We start from the raw sequence: 18,900 nt of genomic DNA, 5'->3' as shown, positions 1-18,900 counted from the left end.
AAACACAGCCAAGTGCTGAAACAAGGATGTAGAAGTGGAGTATGTGGTCATTTTAGTCTTTTAGTTCCTTGGAGGGTTCTGCCTGATTTTGTTGCCTTTGGTAGCACGTGAGCACTCAGGGGAGCAAATGGGTCTGTGTTACAGATACCTGATTTGTGATTATATGGTCTCTGCAACAGAGGCTGCATAAACCTAGGGAAGGCTTCCTGTTGCAGCTCTCATCATACAACCCCTCCAAGTGCAAATCCACATATAGCTAACCTAACTGGTGCACTAGGCCCACCAGTATCTTACACTTTCTTATCTACATTCATTCCTTGATAGGCTATAGATGGAGCAGAAGGCTGTCCACTGATCAGAAAATATCAGGCTGTGCTATAATTTCAACGAGTGTGATTGAATCCCATGCCTCTTAGCTTCTTCTGGCTTGCTGCAAGAGCTGGAATGAGATTCTTCTCATGAAAAATTGTTCTGGCACTAATGTTAGCTGGGCTCCTTTCTCAAAATGTATGAGTCTGTACATGAAGCGTAGATGAAAAATTGTGAGTCTCCTGTGCTCCAGACTAAATGGGATGAGAAAGCATCCCATTTTCCCATGCCAGCACTGGAAGTGTTTGCCCTCTGAAAGACAGACACCTCTGGGTGCAATTTCCCTCGCGGGTTCCCTCCTATCCCAAGAGATCTAGGCAGCAGCATTTCCCTATTTCTTGTCTATGACACTGATCTAGAAGGGATAAGATCAAGTTCTTGGGTTAGCATAAAAAACCTGGGGAGAAATCCTGTGGGGAAAGTTTTTACTCTGAGCACATACATGAAAGTCCTGGGCATCAGTCCAGAAGAGGGAGGCCAGGAGTTTATAGGTCTGGAAGACAGATCAAAGAAACCTGCAGCAGCCACTTCAGAACAGGAGGAAGACTTAGACAGCTCTAATAAAGACTCTTGGGAATACGTGTCATCACTGGTGCCCTGGCCTTTGAGGGCAGCACTTACCTGGACTCCTGCCAGCTGAGCTTCTGTCTGTCTCCAGACAGTTCCTGTCCAGCTGCAAGTGTGCACATCTGGGGCAGGATGAAAGCCAGAGGAGCTGCTGGAGGGCAGGCACTGACCTGCGGAGTGCAGGGCCAGGAGCCATCCTGAGCAGCCTGGCTTTGCACTTCCATGTCAGCTGGGAAACCTTCTTGCATGCAACCTCCAGACACGCAGCACTGGCCTGTGTGTGGCCATGCCTGCATAGCACCTAGGAAAAAATCACCCCACCAGCCATTTCCAGATTTCTCTTTGTATTGCCCAAGAGCCAGGAAAAGGATAAGAAAGATGCAGGTATGATACCTTCCTACAAACACGTGAACTAGGGACACAGACTTTGCTCTTCTTTCCCATACCAGCCAGGAAGCCTAGCTGAGAGCTTGGTGCAATAATGATTGCACTAGAACTGAAATAATATGTTTCTCTTCCCAATAAGGAAGAAAAACTGTCTTTTTCTGTGGTGTCCAAGACAGCTGCAGCTCCCAGGTGTTTTTATAGCCCATGGCAGGCACAGCTGTGTCTCCCTAGGCACTTCTGGTCTGAGGTTTCTCAACAGGGTTTGGCAAAGCTGATGCCAGCACCCAGATCACATATAGGGCACTATGAACCAGCTTTCCTGGATCTGCTCTATGGGTTTTTTTGGGGGAGAGGTTGTGGTATTTTTTGTTCATTTGTTTATTTGTTTTGTTTGTGATTTTTTTTTGTTGTTATTTTTTTATTTTTATTTTTTTTTGTCAGACAAGGGATCACCTCCTGGCTAGAGGTACAGGATGAAACCATGATAATGCTGCAGGGCATTTGTGTGGCTCCACAGGCCACCATCTCCTCCAGTACAAAGGCAGCCTGACTTAAGAGAGGAGCTGTGAAGGCTGAGGAGTGATGCTGCTGTTGGGTGCATCAGCAGTGAGTGCTTGCCATCTGCTGGGAGGCAATCAGCTTGATAGGAGATACTCTGGGATGCAGGAAAAAGACTAAGGCCTGGGCCAGTGGTCCCTGAAGAGCTGGATGGCATTTGGGCTTGCAGAGAGAGCAGGTGGAGTATCCTCTGAGAAGGGTAAACATAAAGCAGTCAGGAAGCTCTGGTCTTGGGCACATGAGGGCTGACAGAACTCACTGCAGGATTTTGACATGCTGACACCTTCCTTGAGCCCTGCTTGGAGGTGCCTGACCTCATTGCAGAGGTGGCAGAAGGCAGTTAGGTGTTTGTGTAACTAATGAATCTCAACTCACTCATTGGTAGCCCTGAGCAGAGCCCTGGTGTGGTGACACATCACATTTCCACAGCACAATTTGCCAGTGTCTGTCAAGCTGTCTGTGTGCTGTTCACAGCATATGCCACTCCTGTCACAGCTTCCCCCCAACTCCCCACAGCACTGAGATGCTGCCCTGCCTTTGACATATTCTCAGGATTCAGCCATTTGTTATGCCACCAGCACATCCAGCCTGACTGGCATGGAACATCCTGCTCCCTGTTGCATCAGCTCCTGGGAACACATGTCCAGCTGAAGAGTCCTCAGTCTTCCCACTGAGATTTCATTAATGTCTAGGACAATATAATCAGGTTTCCAGCACAAGGTCTTGAAGAGCTAGTCTACTGATAGATGGACTAACCCTTCCTTTGCAGTACAGGTATTGGTACCCCAGGTGCAAGTCATATTACTGCACTGTGAGGTGTTGATTGTACTATCAACAGCAGCATCTGGGCCTGCTGTCCCACTGCTGCACTGAGGGAGATGGTGCACAACAGGAACAAAGTCAGGGAAAGCTCTGAAATGTTACTTTCTTGGTATGGAAACCACCACAGGAACTTGACAGTGTATAGACTGTGCTCTTGCCCTTTTAATTCAGAAAAATAAGAAACAAAAGTGGCAGTGTCAAATGCCTTTAATTCTCTGTATTTCATGATAGAGGAGGCCCAAACTCCTATTAGATATCTAAATATTTCTGGAAGGCAGCATTTTAAATGATAGTTTTTTCTCCCTAGCAGAGTCTGGCTGCAAGCTACACGCAGTGAGCTATTCAGGCACATCTGCAGAAGGACAGGGGTTGCAGGACCTTCCTTCTCCTTTCTCTGGCTCAAATTGCAGACACATTTCTTCAGTGCAACACCATTTTAAGCAGCATTTCATTCAGGCACTTATTTCCAGCCCTCCTGTACTTACTAGACCATCAGGTCTAAGTGTTAGTGTATTTGTGGCAAACAAGATGAGGAAAATGATCGAGGTTAAAATAAATGCAGCAAATCTTTCCCTACAAAGAAGAGTGTCTCAGAAGAACAAGCACAGGCTGTGTGGAGGGGTAGGAGGAAGCAGGAGAGTCCCTTTCTACAGTGTGGACTGGGAATCTACACTTTGCATAATATCAAAAGTAGAAGAGACTGAATAAAAATCGGGCAGTAGCAACAGGAGAAAGTAGGTCTTGGACTCTGATTTTTTGCATTATTTTTTTTTTTCTCATTGTTCCTATCAACTGTTATTCACATTTGGAGCAGGGATAGAAAAATTGCTTTGGCTGACAGACTATCTCCAAACATCTCTTCCTAAATTCAGCCCAAATTTATGCTCTACTCTTTTCTGATTTCATTGTGTAAGAAACTCCCCAAAGAAGGGCTTCCTTAGGCCATGTTGTGTTATATATAAGCTTAGTGGAAACAATGAGCTGGGGCTGGAGTGTAGGTTTGTGTGGCACTCCAGGGATACTCCAGTGAGAGGATGTTTTTTTCAAAGTCTGGTCAGAATCAAATAGCCCCCCAGCAAAAGAGCAAACTTGGAAATTCCACATACACTTCCAGATTGAAGATGCTCAGTAGAGAGACTCTCGTAAGGTTTTCTTCAGTAAATGATGAGGAAGGTTAGAAATAATATCAGTCTAGTAATCCTCTAAAGGGGTCTGCAAAATCTAACCTTTGATTAGTGTCAAGATCTTCAAAATCAGAAGACACACTACCAGTAGCATGCCATGCTCCCCTCCCTGAGCAGTCATGCCTGGCAGCCTCTTGCAGAGCTCCTTGGCTTTAATTTACATATTACTCCATCTAGTGGCCTTAAGGTTCCAGCCTCCAAGAGTTTAAAACTCTGTCCTGGCACCAGCTGGATTTCAAACCTCTGCAGCAGCTTTGCCATCACCACTTTTACCTCCATCTGTTAGGAAGAAAAGCAAACTGTCAGTGACAGCAAATACAGCTGCTTAAAGTCAGTCTGCTATCTTATACTGCCTTGTCAATACAGAGATTTAGAAGTTAAATATTACTCTTTAAATGTAGTCGGTTGAGTTTGGGCAGGAAACCTGTGACTTCCTGGATTTGAAGACAATGACAGGCACTAAGATCTTTCTGGTTATGTGTTAAACCCATTTTGGAAGTCAGAGTGTAAAACTAAAGCACTCTGAGCACTGGTGCTTAGGTGAGGTCGCAGTACAGACCCAAAGCACTGGCCTCTGGCTATCCTGAAATGCTCTCTGCCATGCCCAAACTTATTAAATTGTTCCTCCTGTCCATGAAGCCCCCTCCTCACCTCCTCTGTGCCAGTTCTGGCTTGTGTCCTCCTCCAGCTTATGTTTTCCTTGCCTTGATCCTGTCAGTGGCAGCCACAGGATGATCCCCAAGACCCCCTTGCACATCTCCTGCGTGCTTGACTTTGGCAGGCAAAGGAATGTTGACTGTGATTCCATTAAGGGGTTTGGGTTCAAGCAGGCTGAGCCAGGGCAGTTGGGAGGGAGTGCAGCCTGCTGCTCCTCCCTGCAGATACCTTGGCTACATGGATGTCTGCTCTTGTGATAGCATTTGAGAGACATGCCTGTCATGGGCATGGGGGAAGATCTTCCCTCTGAGGAGAAGAGGGTCAGTGCACAGGGCATCAGGGTGGCCTCTAGCTCACCACCACCTATGGTCAGCATACCCTGAGCTGGCCCAGTGCTTGCTAACAAAGTGTTTTTCCAGGCCTCCACTCACCTGTGCAAACACCTGCCCGATGCAGGATCGGGGTCCCAGAGAGAATGGAAAATAGCAGTAATATGGCCTGCAAAGAAAAATGATCAAAACTGTCACTCTGACAACTTGGTTGTAATGAAACAAGCAAATATTTCATCACAGCAGCAAGGAAATGGTCTAAATATCCCCTTGTCTATCAGACTTGTTAAAGCAGTCTCCAACTCTTAACTCTTTTTTTGCTTCAGAGCAGCAATATAGCCCAGCAGCATGATTCCTTCTCATCTCTCCTTACTGTATGGCTCAGCTGCCAGAGCTGTTTTGATGCATGCCAGCCTTATTTCAAAACTGAATGTCAAGCACCCTCTAACTGCTCTTCAGCTTGTCATGAGGATGTCACAATCCACTCAATTATTGCTCCTTTGGGCGGCTCTGAACCATGTGAGTGGGGGGGTGTTTGGTTTAGGAGGCCAGACTAACTCTAGGCTGAAGGAAAACTCCTGACTCATGAAGTAGCTGGTGCTGATTTCTGCATCTGTTTAGTCACTCACTGGTCCCTTCTATTGCTCTCCTGAACACTGACTAGACTTGGGCTGCCTGCCCATGTGCAGCATCTTCTCTCCCTCACCCCCTTCTCCCCTCTCTAATATGGGGACATTTCAAGCACCCTGGGACCAGGGCTGTCACACATTAAATACTTGCATTGTACTAAGGCAAATACTCAACCTGGTTTGGGCCCAAAGCTTTGACCTCAATATAAACATTTAATAATAATAATATTAATATTTTCTTTGTAAGGTAACATGTGGTCTAAAAAAACTCTTGAACAAAAGCTGTGCATTATTTCTCTCTATTTACATTTGGATGATTTAGTGTTACTCATACTGGAACAAAAAAATAGTTTTATTCTACTTTTCCTTTCCTTGAAATCTTTTCCTGTAATGGTTTTTTAATACATATTTAATAACATGAGAGTAAAAAGAAGCTCACTTAGGTGCATCTTTGCTGAATCGATCTGGATCAAAAGTAAGTGGATCCTTGAAAAACTTTTCCATCCTTCCCATTACATAAGTGTTGAGCTGGCAAGAAAGAGTTTATTTTGTTAGTTAGGAGCAACACACTGAAAATGCCTCTTTGCTGTCAGAGGTATAAAACCATAAATGCCTTCCACTCCCCAGTCCCAACTGACAGTATTAATTCATACCCCAGTTTTAGTCAAAATTTTAGAGAAGCCAGTACAAATATGCCCAGGAAAGATTTTGGCCTTCTCATCCACAGGTCTGTTACATTTCAACAGAATTCACAGAATGACTAGGTTGGAAGAGACATCCAAGATCATCGAGTCCAACCCATGCCCTAACACCAAAAACTGTATAATGGCACTGATATAGCCACATCCAGTCTTTTTTTAAGCACATCCAGGGATGGTGACTCCACCACCTCCCTAGGCAGACCATTCCAGTACTTTATCACTCTTTCCTAAAAAACTTTTTCCTAATATCCAACCTATATTTCCCTTTGCACAGCTTGAGATGGTGTCCTCTCATTCTGTGAGCTGCTCCCTGGAGAAAGAGACCAACCCCACCTGACTGCAAACACCTTTCAGGGAGTTGTAGAGAGTCATAAGGTCACCTGAGTCTCCTTCTCTCCAGGCTAAACAACCCCAGCTCCCTCAGCCATTCCTCACAGGCCTTGTGTTCCAAGTCCCACACCAGCCTTGTTGCCCTCTCTGGACCTGCTCAAGCTTCTCAAGGTCCTTCCTAAACTGAGGGCCCAGAACTGGACACAGCTCTCCTGGTGTGGCCTCACCAGTGCTGAGTACAGGGGAAGAATGACCTCCCTGCTCCTGCTGGCCACACCATTCCTGATCCAGGCCAGGATGCTGTTGGCCTTCCTGGCCCCCAGGGCACACTGCTGGCTCATGCCCAGCCAGCTGTCACCAGTACCCCCAGGTCCCTTTCTGCCTGGGCACTGTCCAGCCACACCATCCCCAGCCTATAGCACTGCAGGGGGTTATTGTGGATAAAATACAGGACTCGACATCTGGATCTATTAAACTTCATCCCATTGGACTCTGCCCATCCATCCAACAATTCCAGGTCTCTCTTCCTTCTTCTCTCTTCCTCCTCCCTTCCAACAGATCAACACATGCTCCCAGCTTAGTGTCATCTGCAAATTTACCGATGAAGGACTCAATACCCTCATCCATGTCATCAATACAAACATTGAACAGGACTGGCCCCAGCACAGACCCCTGAGGGACACCACTGGTGACTGGCCCCCAGCTGGATGCAGCACCATTCACCACCACTCTCTGGCTATCCAGACAGTTCCTAACCCAGCACAGAGTGCTCCTGTCCAAGCCATGGGCTGCCAGCTTCTCCAGGAGTGTGCTGTGGGAGACAGTGTCAAAGGCCTTGCTGAAGTCCAAACAGACACATCAACAGACTTTCCTGCACCCACCAGGCGGGTCACCTGGTCATAAAAGGAGACCAGATTGGTCAGACATGAGCTACCCCTCCTAAACCCATGCTGGCTGGGTCTGATCTCCTGGCCATCCTGTACGTGCTGCATGATGACACTCAGTATAAACTGCTCCATGACCTTACTGGGTACTGGGGTCAGGCTGACTGGCCTATAGTTACCAGGATCCTCCTTCCTACCCTAATTTGGATTAGCTGGGGCACCTAAAAGCTGCTGATGGTGGATGGGACTCACAAAGACTGTGGTGTTTGCAGGAATTCTGATGCCATTGATGACCTGCTCCTTCTCCAGCCTGCGGAGCGTCCCTGAGACGGGCGGGTACAGCCGCAGCGACTCCTTCAAAACCTGTGTCAGCAAAAAGCACAAGAGTCAGTTAGCTCATACACTGTAGGAAGCAGAAATAAAATTAATTACCTCCCTATGGCCTTTCACTTTAGCTAAATGGGAGATTTTGACTTTTGAAATGGATGCTGGTCTATCTGCCTTGGACTCCTGCAAGCAAAATATATAGCTAAGTCAGCTCCTTCAGGCCTGGCTCTTTCTTACAGCTGGTCAAATACAGAGAAAAAGCCACAAAACCCAGAAGAGATCTTGGAACAGATCTAACACCTCAAGCCAGATGAACAACTGAGCAAAAAACATTAGGAAGCAAACTCAAAGGGAATGTCTAAGAGTGAAGTCTCCTGCCCCTAATGAGCTGTTCTGGGCACTGGCTGCCATAAGGGTGGGTGATTGCTCCTACCTCCTTCCCACTCTCAGCTCCTCCCTTTGTCCTGCTTCTGCTGCTTGAGGAACTGAGCCAGGTCAGAGCCCCAAAAAGACAAAAACAACCTGGCAAAGGAAAATTAATGGGAATGTTGAGAAAAAAATGGAATAAGACCATTTCTTTGGGTGTCAGTGAGCTGTAAGAATGGCTTATTTCATCAAAGGGAAACCTAATTAACAGTGAACATGAGTGTTGCACTGAAAATGCAATTAAAAGAGTGCATGCACAAGTGGACTAATGAAAAAGAAACCTGGACAAAAGGATTCAGAATTGCCTGAACAACAGGAGAGGAGTCCCATAGTCTCTGATACTCCAGTGATGGACTGGCTCTGACCAAGGGTGACTAAGTTTGGTTGTACAGATCCAAACTTGTGCTCTTAAATAAATGGTCTGCTTTGAGAAGCTCTCATGTGATCTGTCTTAAAACTGAAAGGCTTAGATACCTCATCCTAATTGGAGTGGTATAATTGTAATGGTGTTTGGAGAAGCCTAGGAAGCCTGCTGATGTCTGCAATCACATAGGGTTGTCTTTTTCTTATGAGAAATAGACCTGTGAAATCTATCTGCTATCAAAGCACAGTAATTTGTGGGATAGGATATGGCAAATGGTAAAACACTGTTGCTCACCTCAGCAGGGTAGTTTTAAACAAAAAGGATCATGGCAGACTACTAAAATCATGGGGTAATTTATGCAGAACAGCTGCCAGGACTATGATTCACCCTCTCCTGAGGGCTACCGGTGTCCCCTATCTTGTGAAAAAAGGAAATGTAACACAAACATTGGCTAATAGCCAACCCTGGCTTTGTAGTTAATTACCAACCAGTATTTCCATACACAAGACCTCTTTTAGGACCAAACTCTTCCCCCCACCACCCCTGAGTGACTGAAGAGGGTTTCAATGCTGAATAATGAAAAACTGACATTAGAAAATCCAGCCATTATTTTTGGCTATCCTCAAATTCCACTTTATCGCATATGGTGAGATCATAGCTGGAAATGCTTTAACAACAATCAAACAAAAATAGAGCAGTGAATTAAGACAGTGTGTGGGATTCACACACAGATTGGGCTCAAAGTTGCACACCTTTCTTAAAATTATACCTATTGTTTCACCTTAAACAGATGGGGATTATGCAACTCTGCTGTAGCTCCCAGACTGGTAATAATTAAGGAAAGCAGTGAAGGAATCTGTAAATTTGAGGAGCATCTTTCCCAATAAGGCTGGACTGCTGAAAATGTGTTGGGCTACTTGCTTGCTGACTCTCTGAGGACAAATACTATCATGACAAAATACTAGCATAATTTTTAAAATTTTATAAGTGTGGGGCTCCTCCATCACATGTCAGAGGTGCTACCAAGCAGCTCTGCCTGGTATCTTACCTCACTCCTACAGTACCTGTGATAAGTAGGTGAGCTTGCCAAGATCCTCATAGTCAACATCTTTCTTGGCACCAAGAACCTCATCCACTTCAGCCTGAGCCCTGCAGTTCAATTAAAACTTGTTAGCTGCAGATGCCGGTTTCTTGATAGGCAAGTTGACAAATTACATTATTTTACTTTCCAGACACTCAGCTGGACTTAAACACACCATCCTCAGGCAAAATGCCAACCAATTCCCATCCAGAACTTGTACCTCACATCAGGATGAGGCAATGTCCATATAGGGCAGCTGAATCCAGTGGGATTTGGGACCTGTATGTATAAAGGCTTTGAAAAAAAATCACCTAGGTGAAACTGAAATAATCCATCTTAAGGTTTTTAATTTTTTTGACATTTTGGATGTATTGGTACTAAGAAACTGCTTATTTTGGAAGGAGACTAGAATTTATTTGGAACTGATCTTAATATTTTAATAACCCTTACAATTAAGTTCATCTTGAAATTAACATCAAGCTGGGTCTGCAAATTGGAGCACACGTACCTTTCCAGTATTTCAGGATGCTGACCCAGTGCCATTACTGTAAATGTCATCTGATTGGCACTTGTTTCATGACCTATTGATAACAAAAACCAGTTTAAAAGTTAGTATGAAATAACACCATGATACAAAGATGGTCTACTAGGGTGATATGATGAAGCTTTAAACATCAAGCCCCAAATGTTCTATTTCAAATATGATAGAAAATAAAGGAAATAATAAAAGGTATGTGAAGTCTACATATTGAGCTTTCAACAATGACAAGAAAAGGACACAGCTTGCGAAGATATCACCCATATTGCCCAAGTCAAAGCTGCAGTGGTTGTATCAGCACCTACTGGCCATGAGCTCCCTGACAGGAGGACCAGTGAGGTCCAGGTTTGCCTTGTCATGGGACACACAGTTCTGCCAAAAAAGAAGGATTTACTGGTTTTGAGGGAAAACAGAGCTTCTTACCATCTTTCTTTGGAAGGTCTGCTTTACGTGTTAGGATGACCCTGCTTGAGCAAAGAGGTTGGACCAGAAGACCCTTCCAACCTTACCCACTTTGTGACTCTGATGTGGACACTTTTCCCTTTTTTTCATGGACATATGTACCATTTTAAAGCATTACAGAAAACAGACTTCTGCAAAGATGTCTACTGCAATAACATCTTTCTTGCCAAAGAACAGCATTTTGACCTCACCTTCTTATGAACCTAAATCCTCTTGATCTGCACATATAATTACTCAGCCCATACATTTTCTGACTGGCTTGACAGTGTCTTCTCCTACGTAAGCAAGAATGGCATTTAATTGTGTGGGTGAGGCGATGCAAAGACACATTGAATATGTAAAAGATGGTTTTGGTGGGGTTTAGTGGGATCTGGGTGGAAGGTGCAGAACCCCATAAGGAACAGCCTTGCACCCCAGTGGGCAGTGGAAAGACAGAGGCTAGAAAACAGAGTGGGAAGCCAGTGGCTGGAAAACATCAGCCTGGCACTATTTGCTGTGTTGATATCACTGAAAGAAGGCAATATATCATTTGCCTGTGAGAAAATGAAGAGTTCTCTTCAGACCTCACCCAGCTGGTCCTATGCCAGTGTAATACTGCTGTCTTTCAACCAAGAGACTCCTGGTTGCAGCAGCGTCACACCGAGTGATGATGTTAATGATGTTAATTATGATTAACAAGGATGTTAATCATGACCTTGTAGACATCTCAAAAATGAGTACAGCTTCTCACATGACATATCCAAGCATTAAAATAGCTACCAACCTGCAACAAAGAAAGTGATAAAGTTATCCAGAATGTTTTCATCATCTCTAGTTTCCTCCAGAGCTGTCAAGACAGAAAAACAAACAGGATTAGAAAATGCCCCAGTGCCTCAGTTGGACCAGCCAGAATGCTCTGCCTGTTTGGCACATATTGGCTGAGGTGGCATCGAGAGAGGATGCTGAGTGAGAATTTCAGTGGTGACTTGTGACCAATATTTGATCCAACACAAAGAAACAGGGAATTTTTAAAGCAACTCTCACTATCTTCAGTGTGAAAACAACTTTAAAGGAAGATCCAAGTTCAGATCCCCAAAACAGTCCTCCCTGAATTTCACAGCAAAACATACCACAGAGAAATTCACTCAAACAGCAAGGTGTCTCTTACCATCTCCTTTCAGTATCTGTGTAAGAATATCCACTGTGGCTTCTTTCCCATTCTTGATGGCTTCTCTCCTCAGGTCAATGCACTCCTTCCCCACACGTCTCAACAGCCTCACACTCTCCCTGGCCTCCTTTACCAGCTTCTGATGCCCTGGCATGAACTGAATACAGAGTTTCTTTTGTCATTTTATTCCTTTTGCTGATAAAAAGAAAATGCCAGTGTTATTTTACAAGGGAGCACCTTGTTTTCCACTAAATGTCACTTGTCACAAAAACATTTACTCTCCATGCAACAAACTGAATGCCTGCAGGATGAAGGGTTTGGGCTGAAATAAGAAACATTTCAATCTGTGCATGCTGATGTCGTGTCTCATCAGAGGTGAGGTTTTGGGTACTGTGAGCAAAATTCATCACCTCTCCATGGAAAGAAACTGCAGCATGCAATGCAGAATCGCACCCCTGGTCTCAAAAAAGAAAACAGGAGTTCTTAAAGTCTGAACTATGGCTTTGATGAGACACTGGAATAATTCTTTACTTAAATATTTCATATTACATTCATCATTTCCTAGTAGATTAATTTGGTAGACGAATTTGAGTTGAAAATGTAATTTTTTCACAGCAAGAATGCTCAAATTTCTTCCACCCTGACTGAAGGCTGCAATCCTTCTTGGACAAATGGCAAAAATCTCAATTTTTAATGGCTATGAGAGCATAAAACCATATCAGAAGGAGACACATGCAGGGGGGAACAAAAGAAAAAAAATGCATTAAATATTAATGTTATTATTAATATCAATGTTAATTTTGAGAGTTTTTTAAAGCACTAATGAGTTTTATCTTGATGCACATTGGAGGGAAAGATCTACAGACATCTTTCCTGACATAAATGGACCTTGCACAGCTGCATGAACTCAAGCAGGAGCAGCTGAATGTGAGGAGAGAGGACCAAAGTGAGGAGAGTACAGACCCTTATGAAGGGGACGCGTGCCTTGTTCAGTCCCTCCATAATCTTAGTCACAGCACTGGGTAGAGCTGTCTGGTCATCACTCAGTGCATTTAATTCCAAGCCAAAGGCTACCTGAGAAGCAGGAGAGAAAAAAGGCAACTTGTTGGGGTGGGGGTGAAAGAGCAGGAGAGCCTCACAGCGTCACCTTTTCCCCTAAAAATATCTCAGGCTAGACCCTGCCTTGCAGGAGGCTGTGAGGGGAGGGCAATATTGACATTATGTTTTCTCCTTATTTGGGAGGTTTCCTCCCAAAATTTGCCCTAAACCAGTAAATTAATATTTTTCTACTACTCTCCATTCCTCCCAAACTGGTTTGCATAGAAAGGGGAAAGGCAGCATAAGGCAGACTTCATGCAGACATGCCATGGCAACAATACAACCTCCAACCATGAAAGAGCCCTGGTGTGTCCCTTTTGGCATGGAGGGGTGGGAGGTATGAGGCTGAAAGGACTCTTCCAAAGGTCCCCATCCTGTAGGCCACACCTAGACTTTACAGACCCTTCCCTAACTGCCCTTTCCCATGGCTCAGCCTGAATGGAAGTGACACAATTAGTCCTGCAGGACTTCTGGCACTGCTGGGTAAAGGTCTTTGTCCCTGCCTCCAGCTCCTGATCCCATCCTGCTGCTGGCTGCCATTATTTCCATCACTTCCTGCCAGCTGCAGAGGAAACAAGAAATGGACAGTGGGTACCTTTCCAATGATATCCATGGTCACCCGGCTCATCATCGACAGCATGCTAAACTCTGTTTTTCCATCTGCCTTTTCCTCTAGCTTCTCCACCAGCTCCTCTGCTTTTTCATTAAAAGTTTCCATCAGACCAATCAGGTAGCTGAACAATCAATAAAGATGAGTAATGGGGGCTCTGGAGAGGATATCTTTGCTCAGAAAAAATAACCTTCATTATTTTCCATGGAAAATTGTAAAATTTTTTAAAAATTTACAATTAACTTGCCTTAATACATTAAAAAGCAAACATAGAAAATGAGCTACATTCTTCTTACAGCAGCCCTGCTCTGCCCTGCCATGTAATTAGTATCTGTCATGGCAAAGGGCAGTGGCCTGTGCCCAACAAGGCACATGGACTTTATCTTTGGATCCTACACACTGCATCAAGGGGCACAAGAAAACCAGACCAACCCTATGCCTTATCTTTTCCAACAGGATAAGGCAGCCATAACCCTGCCCCAGAATATACAACCTTCAGACATTTCTGCCATTGCTGAGTTCAAAGGGGTGCCACTGCTCCATGGGAAGTCTTGTCAAATTATAATTAGCATGCAAATGGAGTGCTAGATTCTAAGTTAAATATGATTTTGGCACTGAATGTTGGAGTCTTTTTCATCCAAATATCAAATAAAGGGAGAAGCATGACAATACAGTAAAAGTAACAGCTAGATCATCCCAGAAATACTTGCCTTACCTTCGGCTGAAAGCTGAATCCATTATCCTCCGCTGCTTGCGCCAATGCTCATGGTTGCAAACAGTTACCAAGCCATTCCCTAAAAACCTAGTGCACAGGAAAACAAGGAAAGGAACAGTTTTATCCAAGGGAGCCTGCTGAATCCCGTGTAGTCACAAATGTAAGAGTTTCACATCTACTTTCTTTTCTTTTTCCCATGTGTAGGGAGCACCTTTGAGCATGCAACCATTGCATCAATGCGGACAACAACCAAACAACAGATTTTTTTTCGCCAGGTAGGTGTGGACTGCTGAGTCCAATAAGATGCTGGTTCATTACAGTTGTTATGCAAATAATTAGTATAATAACTGGATATTTAATAATATTGTATTTTTTAAAGCTTCAGACTACCAAAGAAAAATTCCCTTTTCTGGGAATTGTATTTAGAAGTTGCAAATTGCCATGCCTTATGGAGTGCTCTAAAATCACTGCTCTAAAAAAATGCTCAGAGAAATTTGATGATGGTCTTGAGCAGACTGCTCTGAGACTAACTGGACATTCCCAGGGGGAAAAAGGATACATGATCAAGGGAAAACAAAATCCAGTATATCCTCCTCCCTGACTGTGAAGACATTTGACTTGACATACAGTTTAATAGGTACATGCCGCTTACATGTGTCTGGAATTAGAGATTAATCCCAACACTAAGGTAAATGGTCTGAGTCAAAATGTCATGCCTGTGCTATTATTAATCTTGCACTTATTTTCAGATCACAATGGATTCAGATGGCTTTTGCCTACCTCTCACCAAATAGGCTGAAGAGAGTACCATACACCATTGGATCCTTTGGGTGCTGTGGTGACATCAAGAACTCCTGAAATCAAACCTCAGGTCAGCGAATACTGAGTGCAATCTGTTTCCCAGACAAAACACAAAATTTCACTCACACACATTTACTCCCTTCTTTTGCAGCAAGAGTAGATGATTTATTATTTCGTGTGCCCTGATTCCCCAGTTCCTGTGCTGCTAGCTTGCTCTGCATGCCTCTAGCACTTTTTTGCCCAATAACTTGAAATCTCACTGTTTTAATTGCAAAGATTTAGAGAAAGAAATTTGGTCTCTCGTGCCCCATTCATTTGAGATACTGAGCTCTTGTACAGACCCTGCTTTTCACAAATGGAAAATGTTTGCTCTATGTGCTGTTTAAATAAAAGTAACAAAATAAATTACCTGATCAAGGAAAAAATTAATCAGGACAACCTGGAGAGCAAAGCACCTCATCCTCCTAACCCAGCCTGAGCCAAGCACAGATTGGCTGCTCTGTGCTACTCTGATCATCAGGCAACAGCTCTCCTGTTATGGAGGCATGGGCCGATCCCCACTATTGATTTGGCTTTATTTGTCAGTACCTTCACTCCTTCTGGACTCACAACCAATACTGAGATTCTGTGAAAGGCATTCACTCGTACAACAGGTCCATATTTCTCTGCCCTGTAAGAAAAGAAAATTTTAAAACAGAGAATGATGGTACAAACTAACATGTAACAGCTCAGATCTAATAACCCCAAAGGACCAGAGCACATTGCAGTGGGAATTACTGCAGTCCCCAGCCAATAAAGCCATTAAGAGAATTGCAGGACAGAATAATCAAGGTTGGAAGAGACCTTCAAGATCATCTGATCCAACCGTCAAGCCATCATCACCGTGATCATCTCCAATCATGTGCCACATCCAGACACCCCTTGAATATTTCCATGAAGTTACTCCACCACCATCCTTATTCCAATGGCTAACCATTCCTTCAGTGAAAGTTTTTTTAATATCTAATCTGATCTGAAAGATCAATGCTGTCTATCTAGCTCCTTTTCCAACCTTCTCAATTATGCTAATGATGTAATCCTGTAAGGGTCTTTGTGCCTTGATTTCTCCATATGTGCTACAGGACTAACTTATTCAATGTTATTGATGTGTCTCAACTCACCACTGCAGGAAGAGATCTGGCGTTAACTCCCCTTTCCTCACCATTCTCCATATGATTGGCAGGTGTCCAAATAAAAAGCTGCAGAATATGAAGGTTACAGGAGTCATGAGGATGCCAACATAGGGTTATGTATGGATTGCTTCCATACTTGCAGTCCTTGTTGCCCAGTGAGTGTTGCTTATGTTTTCCTCATAAGGGAAGATGAAAATAACCCTGAGCTGTGCCAATGCCCAGTTCTCATCAAGCTGGTAAATTGGGGACCAAAGACAGGCTGGTGCTCACATGCAACCAAGGCAGACCAGTACAGAGATGAAGGACGAGGTCTTTTTCATATGCTCTATTATAGGAGATGTTTGGGTCTGGATGGGAGCCCCCATGAATTGCTTTGCTCTTTGCCTAGCTGACTGAATCTTAACTGCAGCTATTACATTGCTGTACATGAAAGAGACACTTGCATTAAATACTTTTTAATACATGCTCATCCCTGGTAAGTGTAACTTCATTTCTGTCAATGGATTTCTGTTAAAGGAGATTAGGAACCATCTCCTTATGTCCAAAACCATGTCATTTCAAATAATGAGGAAGATAATTACTGGTTAGTACGGAAATTGAAGAAATTAATAAAAAATGTTAACTCTTCAAATACAATAGCTGCACTGAAAACTTAGAGATCAATTCCTTCCTTCAGCTGTGAGTGATGAATTCCCACTGGCTTTCCATAAATCTGAGGGAAGATTTGTCCAAGTTTGTCTCTAAATGAAGCAAGCTGCGCTCAAGGTCTGTTTTCAGTTTGAGAGACAGAGGTCCATGCTATCATCCTTTTCAGTATAAATAAGCTATGGGGGAAAACCGAGCCTTATTTTATTACTGTTGGAACTGAGAGGTACTTAAAATAACAAGAACTCAACAAAGTTACTCAACACGTACAGAAACTTTTAATCCTCCACTTGTTTGACTCCTTTGTCACTGTATTCCAAAAAGATGTGAAAGCTCCAAATACAACACAACTCCTTTGTTAGCTCTGGAAACCGCTCTATCTGCAGCACAGGAAACAAGGTTCCACTCATGGCTCCTCTGGTGTGCCAGCGCTCCACCGTGCTATTTCACAGCTCAAAATGAACCGAAGGACCAGCACGTTCAGCTATGACAAGATCACCCTCTCTCTAGTCCTGGTATCTGACCCTGATTACACAAGCAGGCTGAAGGTGGGCAGGAGAGAGGGGTGTCCCTGTAAGGCTGTGTACGAGTGCTGGTGTCTCTTCGTGGCATGTTAGGGAGGGCATGTGCACCCACAGGTGAAGAGGGAAGTTCACACACTCCTGCAGGAACCGTGACTCCTTGTGACAGCGCTGCCACTGCCCGGCTGGCAGCTTTCTCACTTCCCCTTATCACTTACGACATTTTTATTTATTTTTGGCAGAAACTAAACACCTGGCTTATGAGGGAGAGCACGGAAGGTGCCTGGTGGAGTTAGTGTCAATGTGCCTCCTGGAGCAGTGTGGTGCGGAGGGCGGTGCTGGTCCCTCCTGCGCGGCTGGCGCTGCCGTCAGGGCCCTCTCCAGGGTCATGAGCCAACGCCCGGCTCGGGTGGGCGACTCGAAAGCGCCCCTTGGGCCGCTTTGGCCACCCGGGAGATGCAGGTCAGGACACGCAGCCCCGGCCAGGCAGGCCGTGCTGCTGAGCCGGCCGCGGCATCCCCAGCGATGGCAGCGCTTCCCGGGCCGCGGGCACACAGCAGCGCTGTGCCCAGCCTGCCGCACCCGCCGGGCCCGGCACGGCCCGTGGACACCGGCTGGAGGGTTTATTTCCTGCTCTGGCGCTGCCTCATGACTCCAGCCTGGCAGGGAGCGCTCTGCGGAGACTCCGAGCCAGCCCGCCGCCGCCTCGCCTGCCCGGCCAGCCCCTTACCTCTCCCGCGGGGCGCCGGGGATGTGGTCGTACTTGGCGTGGATGTACTGCACGTAGCAGCAGTACAGGACGAAGGCCAGGAGGGACAGGGCCAGCAGGAGCCCCCCCGCCGCACACAGCACCTCCATCCCCGCCGGCTGCCGGCGCCTCCCCCCGCACCGAGCAAAGGGCGGCCGGGGCGGGCCGGGAGAATCCCCGGCTGCGGGCGGGGACAGCCCCGCTTAAAGAGCCCGGCGGCGGCGGCGGCCTGCCCGGAGCGCCGGGCTGCCCCAACACGGCCTGTGCCCCTGAGCAGGGCTACCGATACGGCACAGAGGAGGACACGAAGACTCTCAACGGGCTGGAGAAGTTTTCTTCTGAAGACAGGCTGAGACAGTCAGAGCTGCTCAGCCCGGAGAATAAGAAGGCTCCGGGGAGATCCTATTGCAGGGGCTGCGAGAGAGCTGGAGAGGGATTTGTTACAAGGACATGTAGTGATATGACAAGGGGGAATGGCTTTGAACTTAAAGAACGTAGATCTAGATTAGATATTAGGAATAAATTCTTTACTGTGAGGATATAGAGACACTGGAACAGGTTGTCCAGAGGAGTTATGGATGCCCTGTCCCTGGAAGTGTTCAAGACCAGGTTGAATGGGGCTTTGAGCGACCTAGTCTAGTGGAAGGTGTGTCCCTGACCATGGCAGGGGATGAAAATGGAACAAGATGATCCCTAAGGTCCCTTCCAACCCAAACCATTCTATGATTCCATTCCAGATACATACATGTATGTGTGTGTGTATGTACGGATATATGCTTTCCTGTGTGGAGATGATGCTTTGCACAAGTGCATGAGGAGGTCAGGAAG

At 45.3% G+C, this 18,900-nt stretch overlaps 1 protein-coding gene across 1 annotated transcript; it reads right to left on the bottom strand.

The window, feature by feature from the left end:
• Nucleotides 1-2,892: 2,892 nt before the first annotated feature.
• On the bottom strand, nt 2,893-18,245 carry CYP46A1 (cytochrome P450 family 46 subfamily A member 1). The gene is made up of 15 exons (XM_086892273.1): nt 18,055-18,245; nt 16,147-16,224; nt 15,575-15,656; nt 14,966-15,039; nt 14,186-14,272; nt 13,456-13,594; nt 12,726-12,836; nt 11,763-11,919; nt 11,379-11,441; nt 10,124-10,196; nt 9,599-9,683; nt 7,670-7,780; nt 5,942-6,030; nt 4,976-5,042; nt 2,893-4,166 (listed from the first exon to the last, which is right to left on the bottom strand). Exons 1-15 carry the CDS (start codon nt 18,180-18,182, stop codon nt 4,005-4,007), a joined length of 1,506 nt encoding a protein of 501 aa, XP_086748399.1. The 5' UTR covers nt 18,183-18,245; the 3' UTR covers nt 2,893-4,004.
• Nucleotides 18,246-18,900: the final 655 nt, after the last annotated feature.

This window comes from Cyanistes caeruleus, chromosome 6 (genome assembly GCF_971803275.1).
Source record: "Cyanistes caeruleus chromosome 6, bCyaCae1.hap1.1, whole genome shotgun sequence".
In the NCBI taxonomy this organism is placed as follows: Eukaryota; Metazoa; Chordata; class Aves; order Passeriformes; family Paridae; genus Cyanistes; species Cyanistes caeruleus.
Note: the sequence above shows the minus strand (reverse complement) of the source record. Positions and strands in the feature narration are given on the sequence as shown.